The 15,274-nt window shown below is 59.2% G+C and overlaps 1 protein-coding gene across 4 annotated transcripts in view; it reads left to right on the top strand.

Annotated features, from left to right (window-relative positions):
- The first annotated feature begins 1,599 nt into the window (after positions 1–1,599).
- Positions 1,600–15,274, top strand: part of NR5A1 (nuclear receptor subfamily 5 group A member 1) — a 25,616-nt gene continuing 11,941 nt past the window's right edge. The window contains exons 1-4 of one of the 4 annotated variants that reach the window (XM_060608705.3): positions 1,600–1,855; positions 5,595–5,711; positions 5,905–6,046; positions 8,076–8,701. In XM_060608705.3, the coding sequence (XP_060464688.1) occupies positions 5,610–5,711; positions 5,905–6,046; positions 8,076–8,701 (870 nt within the window). In that variant the 5' untranslated portion in view covers positions 1,600–1,855; positions 5,595–5,609. The other 3 variants (XM_060608706.3, XM_060608709.3, XM_060608708.3) reach the window with 3 other exon arrangements.

The following is a 15,274-nucleotide window of genomic DNA, read 5'->3' as shown; positions in this document are numbered from 1 at the left end:
CCATGGATAGTACTGAACCCTGAATACACCATGCTTTTTCCTATACATACATACCTATGACAGAGTTTAATTTATAACTTAGGCACAGTAACAATAACTAATAATAAAATGGAACAATTATAATAATATCCTATATATCCTACCTATAATAATAAAAGTTATGTGCATGTGGTCTCTCTCAAAATATCTTGTACTGTACTCCTCCTTCTTGTGAGGTGATAAAGTGCCCGCGTGATGAGAAGTGAGGGGAATGATGGAGGCACTGTGACAAGGCGTTAGGCCACTATGTGTTGACCTTCTAACGACACGTCACAAAGAGGATCATCTACTCCCTGACCCTGGTTGACCACAGGTAGCTGAAACAGTGGAAGGCAAAACCACGGATAAGTGGGGACTACTGTATACTTTAATTGGTAGAATCAATTAGTTATGACCGTCAGGAAGATTTTTGTCTTGTATGTACTTTCACAAAGCGAAAGTGTGTTCGGTGGCCCAATGAGGAAGACACACTAGGTTTTAAATAGAGTTGACTTCAGTTATCCAGAAAATCCCTCTTCCTCCCAAGCCAGATAAGTGAGGTGCTGTGTGATTGGCCTCCTTCCTCAAATGAAGGGGTGTGGTGAGGGTTTTCAACAATGATTGCCCCATGGACACCTGTGCCCTGCCCCAACCCCCAGGACCAATGTCTATGAGGTAAATCCTCCAAGAACTGAGACTTCTTCCCTTTTCTTCCCTTTTATCCAGTGCCTGGCATCTAGTGTGCACTCGGTGAACATGAGGTGAATGAAGGAATGCACAAAAGAGGGTGTCAGGCAGCAGAAGGGTGCAGAACAGAGCACTTTGGGCCCTATGGGACCAGGACAGTTCAGGACCTGTCTGGACCTGGAGGTTGGACAGGGACATCCCTGGCTGCGTGGGGAGGCCCGGCCTGCTAGACAAAACCCCCTGCCCTCTGCCCTGCCCTATCCTGCCCTATCCTAGCTACCCACTTGGCCCAATCCTGGCCTAGCTAACCACCTGGCCCTGAATACACTAATACAGTCCAGCCTCAGTTTCCCCAGCTAGCAGCCCCCAGCAGATGGTGACATTCAGGAAAGCCAACATGGAACGCACCCGGGAGGTGTTTAGTCAGCTCACCTGATTGCCTTCCATTCCCCTCTTCCTCTCTTCACCTTCCGGAAGAGTAAAAAGATCAAGCCAAAGCAGCAGGGCCACCTGGTCAAGTCACCCATGCCCCTGCCTCCACTCCAGGATGACCTGACTCCACTCCCATGTCTGGGCCAGGCCGGACCCTGCCGGGCCAGGCCCCAGGGAGGTAGCCATTCAAGGGGAGAGAGGCCAGGCTGCAGGCCTGGTGGGGGAGCCGCCCATAAATCAGGCCCCACTCCCACCCAGTCGCTAACAAGCGGGGCTGCCTACCCGCCTACATGGGGTCCCTGCCTCTGGGCTCCCACAGCGGCCTGGAACAGCCAGCTGGCCAAGGCCTCCAGAGTGCCTTGGCCTCCACCCCCACCACGGCCCCCAGATAGATAGGGGTATTTTTTTTTTTTCTTTTAGGAGAAGAAAAAAAAATAGACCTAAATGAAGAGAAACACCAACAAAGAAGGAGAGAGGCCTGCAGAGTCACGTGGGGGCAGAGACCAATTGGGCCTCCGGTGCCCCCCCGCCCAGGGCGGGGAGGAGGAGGACGGACGGACAGGGCCAGCCTACTGTCCGCCTGCCGCCCGCCGTGGCGTGAAGGAGTTCCTGTGTGCCCACGGTCACCGCTGCCCCACCTGGGCTGCCGGAGTCTTCCCTCGGACCCCTGGTGCCCGCTGTCCACCCTCATCCAGCCTGAGAGCTCGCCTTCCGCTCCGTAAGTGAGGGCCTGGGCCCAGGCCTCTAATGGCCAGCCTCCCTCCTCAGTGCCTCCCTGCGGCCTGGGCCGGCCACTGCCTGCTCTGCTGAGTGACTGGTGCCCGCAGCTCTGGGTAGGGAAAGGGCCAGAGATTGCCCCAAACCTGCCCTCCCATCATGCTACCCCCTCTTCTTCCCCGGGCAGCTAATGGGAGGAGCTAGTAGGCCTGTGGGGACAGGCCCTATGGGCGTCTGCGGTGTCCCGCTGTCTACTGGTGGCCGAGCGTTCACAGCGCTGTGTTGGCCCAAGCCTAGCAGTCTGCGAACGTGTCCATGTTCCCTGGGCCTGTCTCTGGGTCTCTGCGTCTCCCTGCCTGTGTATTTGTGTGTCTCTCTGGATTTGCGTGTCTGTCTCCAACACACTTCTGTCTGTCAGTCCCTGTTCTGTGGCCTGTCCAGATCAATGTGTGCTTCCCTGGGTAGGTGGGTGAGGGGCTGTGAGTCCCCACATGTTGAGCTGGCACCTGGGGCCGTGAGGGGTGGGTGCAGTGCTGCCTCGTTCAACCTCAGGGCTCCCAACCTGTGATAGTGTGACCTCTGGGGAAGGGGGGAAGGTGAAGGGAGAGGAGGAGAACCGCCTCTGAGCCCAGCTCCCTAGACCACTGGGTCCCCCAGCCCAGACTTGTGCTTACACTGCCTGGGTCTTCTTCAACGATGTCCAGGAGACCCTAGCCTTTCCCCTCCATACCCTCCACTGCCCACTCCTATTTTCCACTTTCTGAGGGTCCCTCCCTGATGGAGCTCAGAGCACCTCCAGCGCCTGCAGCCGCTAGTGTTTCTCAGGGGTCAGATGTGGGGACTCTGCAGCTAAACCCCAGCGGCTGTCCTTCCTCAGCAAGATTCATCCGTGGCATCTCACAGAAACCACAGAACCCCTTCTGTAGGGCCAAATGTTTCCATTTTACATGAGGAGAAACTGAGGCTCAGAGAAGCAAAGGAACCTGGCCGAGTTTGCACAGCAAGTGGGCTGGCTACCCATTCCGTCCTTAATTCCAAGGGGTGAAAGACTGAGGAATGGTCTGCGCTGGGTCTCTAGCCCGCGGGACCAAGGTGCCAACTCCAACCCAAGCCGGGTGGTGGGGGCGGCTCGGGTCAGGGTCCCAGACAAAGTCAGTCGAGGCCAAGGGCCAGAGCCTTCAGATCGGTTGCATCGCTGTGGGTACATAATTGTGGTTTCCCGCACCACCCCCCCACACACACCCCTTGAAGACCCAGCATTTTGGCCTTGCTGATCTCAACACTTGTCTCCGAAGGGGGCAGGGGCAACATGAGAGGTGGTGCCTTTCTCTGGTAAATGAGTAATGGGGTAGACTTTCCCCACTCAGAGCAAGTGCTCAGCCTCGTGCAGCCCAGGGACCCCTTTGTCCCCGGGGATGCTGGGCACTTCCTTACCCCCTCCCCCAGCCCAGGTAAAAGGCTCAGAGTGGGATGGGGGAGGCGTTCCTCTATTCTCCTAGCTCCCGCGCCCCGGTGGCTTCGGGTCCTCGCCAGACCTCGGAAGATTCCCATTTCTGGCAGAGCAAACTGAGGCCCACGGAGGAGAGAGGGCGTGCCGCAGGTCTCCCAGCTGGATACTACTAAACGCTGCCACAGTGCTAAGGCATGCGTTTTGCCAACACCACTTCGGTTCATCCGCATGCCCACTCTTACGGAAGTCCAGTCGTCATTACCACTTCGCAGATAAGGAAACTGAGGACCAGTGTGTGTGTGTGTGTGTGTGTGTGTGTGTGTGTAGATTTGCCTAAGTCTCCAGTGAGGAAATATGGCATGGCCAGGGCGATACCGGGTTTCTAGCCTTGAACCCGTGCCTTGGCCACGGACCCCCACGTTCGCCCTTACCCACTTCGATGCCGCAAAACGACCAGCGCCCCCAGCGTGGTCCTTGCCACGACTAAGCTGGATTCGCAAACAGAGGCTCGCCTCCTGGGTGGCTCGAGGCTCCCCGGCGCTCAGCACCTGCCCGGATTCCGAGGCGCCCGGGCTGGGAATGGGGGGCCGAGAGGGTGAGGGTAAAGGCGCTAGCCAGGAGGCTAGGTGGCGGGGGAGGGCGCGGGCCGGGCCTCCGCCCCCGGATACCGCACGCACTGATATAGAGGGGCCGGCCCCTGGCCCCTGCGAGGCGGGTTCGCGCAGCGCGCATTGGCGGCGGAGGGGCCCGGGTCCCAGGTGCGGCCCGGGAGGCGGCGGGGGGCGGGGAGGCAGGGTGGTGGTAGGGGGGGGGCGCCGAGGCCCCGCGCCCCCGCCTCCCCGCCCCCGGCCCGATCGGCCGTCATCGCGGGCAGGCGGCGCTGCGCCCGGGTGCGGCTCATCGCCGGCGGCGGCGCGGCCAGGAGGTGCGGGGCTCCTCGCGGGCGGGACGCGGGGCGCTGCTGCTCGCAGGAGCCGCCAGGTGGGCGCCGGGCGGGCCGCGGCCGCCGTCGCGCCCCTTCTCGCTTCCTGGGCCCCGGCTCCGCGCACTTCCCTCCTTGGGACTTCGACTCTCCGCCCGAGGTCGCTCCCCCGCCTTGGGCTCGGTCCCCCCGGAGCCCGGGAGGTCTCCGCCCGAGGTCTCGCGCCCGGCCTGCGACTCCACGCCCGGCGTCTCGGCTGCGCCCTCCCTCCGCCCGACGTCTCGGCCTCGGCGGCACGGGCTGCGCCTCCCGTTGCCGTCGCTGCCGCGGGCTTTGTCTCTCTCCCGGCCCGGGGGCCCCCGGCGGCTCGGCGCTTTCGGGCTCTCAGTCCCGGCGCCGTCGTTCTCCGCCTCTCCCGGTGCGAGCCCCTGGCGGGGTCCGACCCTGCGGGGCCACGCCTCGGAGCTCGGGCTCCCGGCTCCAGCCGCGTTCCGCGCGTCTTCCCGTCCCCGGCCCCCTTGCTGGGCGCCTCCGTCTCTCCAGGTTTTCTCTCGGTGTCTCTGTCGCCCCTCTCTGCCTTCTTCTCTCCCGGTTTCTCTTGCCTCTCGGTGTCTCGGGCTGTCTCTCGTCTACCGCTGTGTCTCTGGCTCTGCATCTGCCTTTCCCAGGTTTTCTCTTGGGCCTCTGTCTCTCGGTGTCTTTGATCTCTCTCTCTCTCTCTCTCTTTCGTTCTCTCTCTAGCTCCCTATCTCTCTGTTTGTCTCGTCTCCCCCTGGTTTTCTCCGCTCGGCATCAGTGTGTCTGTCAGTCTCGGGTTTTCGTTGTCTCTGTCGCCCCAGGGTGCTCGCTCCGTTAGGCAGCGTCGGTCGGTATCTCTCGCTTTCGCTCTGCCCATCTCTCTGTCTCCCTGGGACTCTGTCTCTGCCTCCTTCGTCCCTGTCCGATTCCCCAGGACACTCCGGCCCCACTCTGGCCGGGTTCATTGGTGTCTCCCTCGCGGCCGAGCCCATCTCGTTTTCTCAGAATCGGGGTTTTGTTCTCAAACGAACGAATCCGGATCCAAGCGCACCGAATCCGAGGGTCCCCGATCGGGCGCCACGCAGACCACGCCGGGAGGGCCCCTGGCCCGGGCGGGGGGCGGGGGGTGGGGGGGGTGGGACGCGGTCGGTAAAGGCCGAGCAGGGGCCGCCCCGGCCACATCCCACTGCGGGCTGCTCAGGGCGCTCCGATGGGTGGCCTGCCACGAGCGGCCTTGACCCCCGCGCGCTAATGGGGGACAGCGCCGTGGGGGCTCCGGGCCCCCGGCCCCCAGGTCTGCCGCGCTGCGGGTCGCGTCCCGCCCGCGGTGACCCCCTCCTTCCTCCGCAGGCGGACGCCGCGGGCATGGACTATTCGTACGACGAGGACCTGGATGAGCTGTGCCCCGTGTGTGGGGACAAGGTGTCCGGCTACCACTACGGGCTGCTCACATGCGAGAGCTGCAAGGTGAGCGGGCGGTGGACTGCGGGCCGGCAGGGCTAGCTAGGCGCGCGGACGGCGGGCGAGCCGGTGGGACGCGGGGGGGGGGGGGTGGGGGGGTGGGGGGGGCAGGCCCTGCCGGGCGGTACACAAGGAATCGGGCCCCGGGGAGGGGACGCGCGGCCTGCCCGCCTCCCGCGCTGACTCCGCTCTCCCCAAGGGCTTCTTCAAGCGCACGGTGCAGAACAACAAGCACTACACGTGCACCGAGAGCCAGAGCTGCAAGATCGACAAGACGCAGCGCAAGCGCTGTCCCTTCTGCCGCTTCCAGAAGTGCCTGACGGTGGGGATGCGCCTGGAAGGTGCGCGCGCCGCGCTGCGGGCCTCCGACCGCTGACCTCGCTGTCTGTGGGTGCGGGTGGTAGGAGCGGTGAGAGGAGGGCACGAGTGGCCTTCTTAAAGTTTCCGGAGCCGGCCGGTGGCCCCTCACTGTGACGCTAGAGCCCGATCTCTGCTGGGGAGGGGTGAAAGTGGCCGGCTCTGTCTGGCGAGGAGATATAGAGAGGCTCAGGCCCTCTCTGCAGCCTCTGAGAGCCGGGGCAGCACAGGGCAGCGCCTCGCAGAGCTCCTCTTCTGCAAGGAGACCTACAACACCCCACTGAGCCCCCAACAGCAGCGACAGCCAAGGTGACCAACGCCTTTACCAGAGTTCAAGTCCCAGTGCCTCCACTCACAGGCTGAGGGACACTGGGCAAGTTCCTTAACCTCTCTGAGCTGCAGATACCCCATCTGAACACTAGAGTTGATAGTAGTGTCTTCCTCCTAGAGTCAGTGTGAGGGAAAGGTACGGAAAAGCCAGCACGTAGTAAATGCTATTGTTATTGTTACTGTTGTTGTTATTGTTATTACTATTATCATCATCGTCATCACTTAGGTTACTATCTGTCCATCATCAGGCTTCACGCAGCCAGCCCACCCAAAAGGTTCACTCAGGCCATTCACTCGGTGGATGAGAGTCCTTCCACCATGTTCTTGGGTGGGCCCTGAGAGGTTGAGGGAAAGGGGAACAATTGGTCCCACAGGACCCAGGCCCATCCTTCCCTTCCCAATCCCTTCCTCCCGGCTCTCAGTCCAGAGGGGAGGAAAAACGCTTCGGCAGGAAAAACTCAAACTTTCTGAGGGTGGACACTCGTAGGCTTCCACCCTGCTGGCCCCAGCCGGGCTGTGCGCCGAGCAGACAGCTGTTGGCTAAAGTTTTTAAACAACGTGGAAGCCCCTAGTGGCCCTGAGAGCCGCTGACCACACGTCCTGCCACCTAGAGGAAGTACTCCTAGATGTGAGGGGGATGTCCCGACGTCCCCAGCTCCAGGTCCTCACTGGTCAGGAGAGCTCGTTGCTGCAAGTAGCAGAACCACCCTGACGGAGCCTGAGGGAGCAGAGCTGGGCTGTGCACCCCCGTGGCAGGACGATTGGCTGAGCGGACCCCCAAGACACCTCCCTTGCTGAGCACCGCCCTCTGCCTCCTACTGTCTCCCTTCTCCCAGGGCCCAGGGTGGGGTCCTGTCTGAGCAGGGGCTGGGGCCACACTGCAGCTGCAGAGATGCACCTGTTGGGTCTGGCTGGTGACACATTCTTGGCCAGACGGAGGGACATCTGGTCAGCCGGGGAGGTCCCTTCTCCCAGCACAGAGCCCTGGCCAGCCCTAAACTCAGCTTCATAGTTGAAGGCAGTGGGGGAAGGCAGAGTCATTTTGCAGTAGGGGTTTGCCAGAGACAGACGGTCAGAGTCCAGGAGCAGCTGGATCCTGGAGACTGGACTGGATGCTGTGAATAAAGCTGACTAGGGTCTCCTTCCTGTTACCTACCATCTCTGGGCTCAGCCTTGTGCTAGGCCCCTGAACCCACTCTTGAGTCGCCAGCAACTCTCTGTTTGAGTCACGTGGCCCGATACCACTCAGAAGGATGAGGGTGGGCAAGAGGCAGCACATCTGGGCCAAGGATAGTGAATTCTGCCTGGACGAATCCAGGAACACTTCTGGAGGTTGTGACCCTGGGGGCTGGGTGTTTGGCAGGCATGAGAGAAGGAAAGGGTTTGAGGCAGAAGGAATATCAAAGGCAAGGTGGAGGAAGAAGGAGCCGTGCCAAGCAGAGGAGCAGAGAGATGAGGAGGAGTGGAAAGAACATGGGGTCTTGTAAGGGATGACCCAGGAATGGTAAAACAGGGCCTTGAATGCTGTGCTAAAGGAGATTGATTTCACCCGTGGGCAGTGGGAGCCATGGAAAGCTATTGAGCGGGGAAGTGACACAGGTCTGTTTGGGAAAGATCCGTGAGTGTGGCATTATGGCAGGAGGCTTGGAGGGGGTGAGTCTGACCCTCTGCTTCTGCCCACAGCTGTGCGTGCTGACCGCATGCGGGGTGGCCGGAACAAGTTTGGGCCCATGTACAAACGGGACCGAGCCCTGAAGCAGCAGAAGAAGGCACAGATTCGAGCCAATGGCTTCAAGCTGGAGACAGGCCCTCCAATGGGAGTGCCCCCCCCACCACCTCCCCCACCGGACTACATGCTGCCCCCTGGCCTGCATGCACCTGAGCCCAAGGGCCTGGCCTCTGGTCCACCTGCTGGGCCACTGGGCGACTTTGGGGCCCCAGCACTGCCCATGGCCGTGCCCAGTGCCCACGGGCCACTGGCTGGCTACCTCTATCCCACCTTCCCTGGCCGTGCTATCAAGTCTGAGTATCCAGAACCCTATGCCAGTCCCCCACAGCCTGGGCCACCCTACGGCTACCCAGAGCCCTTCTCCGGAGGGCCTGGTGTGCCTGAGCTCATCCTGCAGCTGCTACAGCTGGAGCCGGACGAGGACCAGGTTCGGGCACGCATTGTGGGCTGCCTGCAGGAGCCGGCCAAGGGCCGCCCTGACCAGCCTGCGGCCTTCAGCCTCCTATGCAGGATGGCTGACCAGACCTTCATCTCCATCGTGGACTGGGCACGCAGGTGCATGGTCTTCAAGGAGCTGGAGGTGAGTCCCTCCTCCTGCCTGGCTCGCCGCTGGGGTGTCCTCTTGGCTGCCCTAGTCTCAGTCTTAGTTACCCCTTGGATGGAGCTGTCCTGCCCACTGGCTTTGGGCAGTGTCTGGGCACAGGGAAGCCACACTGGGGACACTGAGGAGTGTTTCTTACCCCTATCCCCCTCTCCTTCATCCCTCCCACCCTCTTTCCTTCTCTGTTTCTTGAGTCTCTATCTCAAGACTCTGCTTCTTTTGTCTCTGCCTCTGTCTCTTTCTGTTGTCTTTCACTCCCTGGTGTGCTATCTCTCTGTATGTCTATTTCTCCAGCCCCTTCAGTCTCTGTTTCTCATCTGGTCGGGTCTCTGTAGGCATTTATCTCTCTTTCTCTGAGACCCTGAGCTCCCCCAAAAGACTAGCTGAATCCTTTGGAAGCTGTCTGTGGCTGCCCCAGCCCAGTGTCTGGAAGAGGAGACAACTGATCCTGGCCTCCCATTTGGAGAGGCCACCAATCCCTATCAGCCTCAAATGTCATAGATGGGGGTCTTTGTATCTCAGAGTTTGGGGTGCTTGCGGATGTTCTTCTTCCTAGCTAAGGTGAAAGGTCTTGCTGTCCCTGCATCTCTTGTGCATGATGGTTGGTCCCACGAGTGGGTGTCTGTGTGTGCAGGGGGAGCTGGGGGGTGCGGATTGCAGGGCCTGTCACTGATCTTCCCAGAGGAGACCACCTTCCTTTTCTGCAAGGCTTTCCTTCCCCTGGTTTGGAGTACCTGCAGCTAAAGTAAGCAAGAAAGCAGCAGGAGAAACCGAGGCCAGCAAGGGGAGAACTTCCCAGTCATCCTGCCTGGTGCTCTGATGGGCCCAAGGCCCGGGAGCTGCCCCTCTAGTGCCCTGGCTCCCTGCAATCAGGGTGCCAATATCAGAGGTCCCTCGAGCCCAGCCAAGGCCCAGCCTTCGTTGGCCTGGGCATAGACAGTCTTTAGTCCAGGCCTATCGGTGTTTGCCTTTCCCAGGCCAGCCCCACTGGCTGTTCTGGGGCGGGGTGTAAACAGCAGGGCCTGTTGCCCTCCCTGCTGGGGCCACTGCAGCCTTGAGCAGCATTGTCAGTGCTGACGCCTGGGCTTCCTCCAGGGGCATGTGGCCGGATGGGCCGGGGGCACTGCCTGCCTGGGCTGGGCACAGGGCGGGATAAGATAGGAGGTGGGCACTGTCAGCCCTTGAGGTGTCATGGGACTGGGGGCCTGGGTTACTCCGGGAGTCAAGAGTTGGTGGTGATGATTCCTGCTTCCACTATGGAGGGTCTGGGGATGTGTCATGTATCTGCCACGGGGTGGGACTTCTCACCCTTACCCCCTATCTAGGCCAACCACATGGATGGGACAAGAGGCAGGGCCTTGAACAATCCCATCTGCCTCTCACTTATGGCTGGAGGCCCTGGTTGGGGATGAGGATCCCAGGACCCTTGGGTTGGTTGCCAGCTTCTCCTCCAGACTTCCCATGAGGCCCCTGTGCAGAGGGGAGGAGGAGCGGAGCATTCCTGGCTTTCCAGAACTCTGGATCCAGGGGCAGGGCACTTCCTCTGGCCGCCTTCCTAGTCTCTTGGGGTTTTTCACACAGGATGGGAAGGGCTTTTGTCCCAGCTTTGCTGAGTGTTTTTTCCTGCTTCTGGCTTCTCTGTGGTCCAAACTTTCCTGCTTCCCCTTCCTAGAATCTCTGAATCGTGCCCAGGAATATGAACCATGGTCACCATCCTCTGTAAAGGAGCCTTGCAAATAAGTACCAGCCCAGCCCATGAAAGGGCCTCTCATCAGCCATGTGGAACTTCTTTCCTACTGGTCCAGTGAGCCCTGGCTGGTGTCTGTTTGCAAAGCCAGAGGTGGGGAAGCAGAAAAGTGGGAGTGGTGCTGAATGACCCTGGACTCCCTTTTGGGTGACCATCTCCCTACCTCCAGGCAGCATACATCTTAGGAAACAGACTCTCTAGCTCTGAGAGTGGGGCACTTGGGCTGGGCACAGGGGACATTGAAATGAACTGGACCCAGGAGGCCTCCAGGCTATTGGAGGAGACAGACACACACACACAGCTGATGCCCACACAGGCTGCCGAGGGCTCTGAGAACGATGCAGAGGGGACAGTGGGGCCCAGGAGGAGGGAAAACTGACTCTGTCTAAGGAAATCAGAGGTTTCTTTGATCTCTGCCTTTCCAGGAAGCAGTCCGAGAAGGTTGAGGACATTCCAGGAAGGGGGAATAGCATAGAGTAAGGCCTAGGAATGTGAAAAGGCGTCATGTGGTAGGGGATTTCAGGTGGCCCTCTGTGTCCGGAGAGGTTGGCAGGGTCAGAAGCAGAGCTTGGACCAGAAGTGGGTCCTCTGGCAGTAGGTGACAGACAGCCTGCCAGAGCTGGCTGGGGCCCCACATCCTGGGTCGGAGAGGGCTCCTACCACAGAGCCGGAGCTCTCCCTAGAGGCCACTCACCCCTCTGTGATGCTGATATCATCTCGCTGCCCAGGGGAAGGCCTGGGGTCTTTGCTGAGCTGTAGGGATGCTGTGGGTGCTGATGCCCTCTTGGAGTTCTCCTCATCCCTCCTCTTTCCCAGCTTAGATGTCCGTTGGTCTCTATTTTTCCATCTCACACAATTGTGGAGTGTTAGATCTGACAGTGGCACCGAAGTTAGTAACAAAGACCAGAATCAGAGAAGCCTGTGTTCAAGTTCCAGCTCTGTCAGCCCTGCCACTTACCACAGGTGTGACTTTGGGCAGGTGACTACTACTCTGGGCGTCGGTTTCCTTATCTATAAAATAAGGGGAGTTGAAATATCATCTTCCACATGGGGTGGTGGTTGTAAGGATTCAGTGAACCAAGACAGGTAAAGATTTCCCACAGGGTACGGCACATGGGTTAGCAGGAATAGGAGCTCCGGTCTGTCCCCTTGGCTGCTGCCCCGTGTAATCTATACTCTCAGGAGGTGCACAGGCCCGGCCAGGAGGCATGAGAAGGGATAGACTGCACCCAAGCTCCTCTGAGCACTAGTGTTCCTCTGGGAGCAGATGGGGTGTGCCTTGCCCTGGGCTTATGAAGCACCTTTGTATGATGCAGGGTAGCAGAAACACCTGTACCCGCTGCCTGGTGGAGGGCAGGGTGTAGGTCCAGGCACTCAGCCTCTCTGGACAGTTCCCGGGAAAGACAGGCTGGGAGGCTGCAAGATAGGAATCAGGGAGGGGGAAGGGAGGGCCAAGAGTGCCTAATGACCCATCTTGACATCACTTCACCCCTCAACATCCAACTCGGAGGCCCCCGATTGGCAACAGATTTAACTGCTCTGATATATGGTTTCGTTTAAACAGCAGTAACTCTGTCAGTCCCGGGCTGACAAACGATGGCCTGCCGACCACTCGGCTGAGAGAACACCATGGCTGGCCCGTGGCATGTCAGCCACCGGAGAATTACAGAGCCCGCTGGCCTTCGGCTGCCAGACTGATCAGACCCCAGGGGGCTCCAGAGGGGGGTCTGCTGGGAGGGAGGTCAGCTCGGCACCCATAAATACCCCTTCTCCAGGGCAGGCTGCAAAGTGTCAAGGCTCCAGGAAGATTTATGGCAGACCGGCAGGAGGGGTGGGTGGCTGGTAGTCTGAGCAGACAGACCAGGCCAGTGAGGGACCCCAGGGCCAGGACTGCAAATGTCCTTGTTCCCAGGGTGGCAAGGAGGTCTGAGGGCAGAGGAGGAACCTTTGCTTAGGGAGAAAGCTAAGGAAGGTGAAACCACCCTCTTTGGTTAAGTGAGCCTCTTAGCCACCTGCTGTCCTGTGGAGAGGGGCTGGCAGCTACAGCTTTCTGATTTTCTTTTAAATAAAGAGAAGTGTGTGTGTGTGTGTGTGTGTGTGTGTGTGTGTGTGTGTGTGTATTCATCTGTGTGGGCAGCGATTTGGAGTTTGGTGTCTTTATGTGTCCATCTGTCCATCTAGAGGAAGAGCAAGTGAAAAGTCCATTTGGCTGGGGGTAGATGGGAACCCAGGCTGGGGCAGCATCCACAGGAGTGCCAACCATGGGTCCACAGAGCCCTTCACCACTGATGCCCCTGTGCTCATATGTTTTCTCTAACCAAAAGAGGGAGGATTTTATTTTTCCAATTTCTCAGAACAGAAAATCAGGGCAGAGTTGGATATGTGGCTCAGTTGGGAATCAAACAGAGGGCACAGGGCACCAAAGCTTAGCCACCGTATTGCATCTCTCTGCCCTGTGCCTCTCCCTCCACCCCACCCCCCCGCCCGTCAGCCCGTAGGCAGGGCTGCCCCCACTCCCGGGGTCTGAGGTCTGGGTACAGAGTCTGCTCCCAGGGCTTGGCCAGCTGGGTCACTGTGACCCTCTTGCTTTGTGCCCGAAGCTCAGCCTGCTTATCTCCTAATTCTCCCCCTTATCTCTCACTTTCCCACCTCCCCACCCCCTCCCTGTTCCTTCAAGCCAGGCAAAGGGGCCCCGATGGGGAGGGGGAGCCAAGCCCAGCCCTGCATGCCCTCCCTCCCACTCTGCTTCCAACTGGGTTGTCCAAGGTAGGCCAGTTGACCCCCTGGCAGGTACCTTCTGCTTGGGCCTTAGGACCTCCTGGGGACCTCCAGAAGACCAGCCCAGTCAGGAGCATCTGGACAGAGCCCAGATCCCTGTGGTTCCTTTAGGCAAGCCACTGTCTCCTTATCTATAACATGACAGTATGGTGATAGGACAGAGGTGAGGAGTCCAGGGTGTGCTGGGAATGGGCCTGGCCACAGGTGCTCACCGAGCCTTGCCTCCCTCCTTTAAAACTAGTGGGGAACCACTCCTGCCAGTGGTTCTCCAGGGATTGGCCATTTCTTGAGGAGAAATAGGAGAGATGTCTCTGTGATTCAGCCCTGCCTGAGTCTCAATCTCTTCTGGCCCTTCCAGTGGTGGCTGAGATCTGGGGCCCCCTGCTGGGCTCCTCGCTCTGATGGTACTGGGGGTCTAGAAAGCACTTCCTGCCAGGAGAGGAAGGGACAGGTGTGTGGGTTCTTGACACAGAGATGAAGTGAGCAAGGGAAGGTGGGGGGCTGGTGACTCAGGGCAGGACAGAGATAGGCCCTCCCTCTCGTTCTTAGCATGTGGGGTCAGGCAGGTGAGGCCGAAGGGAGCCTGATTGTGTGTCCAGCTGCTCCCCCACTCTTCCTGCACTTGTTCTTGCCCTCGGCCTGAGGACAGGCCCCAGGCTGCCCCCAGGAGGGGGCAGGGACAGAGGGTCGCAGAAGGAGGCTTCTACCCCTCAGAAGAGAGAGTTATTCATTAGGCATTGCCAGTTCTCCTCAGGCCAGGGGCAGCCTGGGTCTCTCTGGCCCCCAAGTTGGGGGCTGTTTCTCTGTGCTCTCTGTACCTGTCTTGGGAGCACATATCTGTGCATCAACTGCTCACCGACCCGTCCTCCGGGAGCCCAGAGATGAGCTGGACACCTGCCATGCCTTCCCAGACCCCACAGGTATTGGGGAAGACAGAGGCATGAATTGGTGCCATCAAATGTTGTGATATCCAGAGGACAGGATTGGGGAGAGCTTTATGGGGGAGCTCTCACAAATGTTGTGACATCCAGAGGACAGGATTGGGGAGAGCTTTACAGGGGAGGTAACAAGAGTGCCATGAATTCCTGGGTGGCCAGGGTGAGTCTTCTTCCATACCTTGTGGTTTAGGGCACAGATCTGGAGCCAGACAGAGCAGTGTGACCTTGGGTGAGTTGCTTGACCTCTCTGGGTGTCCTTTCTCCATAGATTGGGGATAACAGCTATACCACCCTAGCTTCATGGAGGTGCAGTGCAAAGACTAATAGCTATCACAGTCTGCATTCATCACAGGGCAGGGCCCGGTAGGGTACCCGAGAAGCACCTACCAGGTAGCTGGTGGTGGGCTAATGAGCTGCAGATGCTGAGGGGCACCGGAGTCTGTACTGTGTCTTCTGAGGGTGGCGTGCAGTGCCCCGTGCAGGTCTGGACACCCAGGAGAGCTCAGTATTTTGTCACCGTAGAGGGTCGTGGACTGAGAAGGCCAGCTATGTCTCTGGCCTGGCTCTATCTCTCTCCCAGGAGAGTCCCTCGCCTTCTCCAAGTGGTAGATTCTCATCTGAAAAAATAGGGTTTTGGCCTGGGGATCCCCGAGGACCCATCTGGCTCTGGCATCCGATGGTTCCGAGTCCCATTTGCCATTGTCACGAGTGTCCTTTCTTGCCAGGCTAGAATGTAGTGACCCTCCAGGGTGGAAGGACACCCCACACAGAGGTAGTCTCTGCCCTCTCGCTGGGTGCCCGACTGCAGCCTGGGTGTTCAGAATCTGCCCTCTTTGTATTTCTGTTCCTGCTTCAGATGGACCATTGCCAGCCACCTGCTCATTCCAGGCCAGATCTTGGGCCAGAAGGGCGCTCCCTTCTCACAAGCCTGAAAGTTGTGGATAAGGCCCAGGGAAGCCCTCTGTTTCCTCTTCAGGGCTTGTTTTTTGAGCTACTGAGGCTGCCAGAGATGCGACCACAGGCCAAATGGGCACAAGATTGAAATTAATCATCTCCCCTCGCATTTGAAGGATGTCTTCACAAATTACT

The sequence above is a fragment of the Panthera onca genome, chromosome D4 (genome assembly GCF_046562875.1).
Source record: "Panthera onca isolate mPanOnc1 chromosome D4, mPanOnc1 haplotype 2, whole genome shotgun sequence".
Lineage (NCBI taxonomy): Eukaryota > Metazoa > Chordata > Mammalia > Carnivora > Felidae > Panthera > Panthera onca.
The sequence above is the reverse complement of the archived record's forward strand: the minus strand, read 5'-3'. Positions and strand labels throughout refer to the sequence as shown.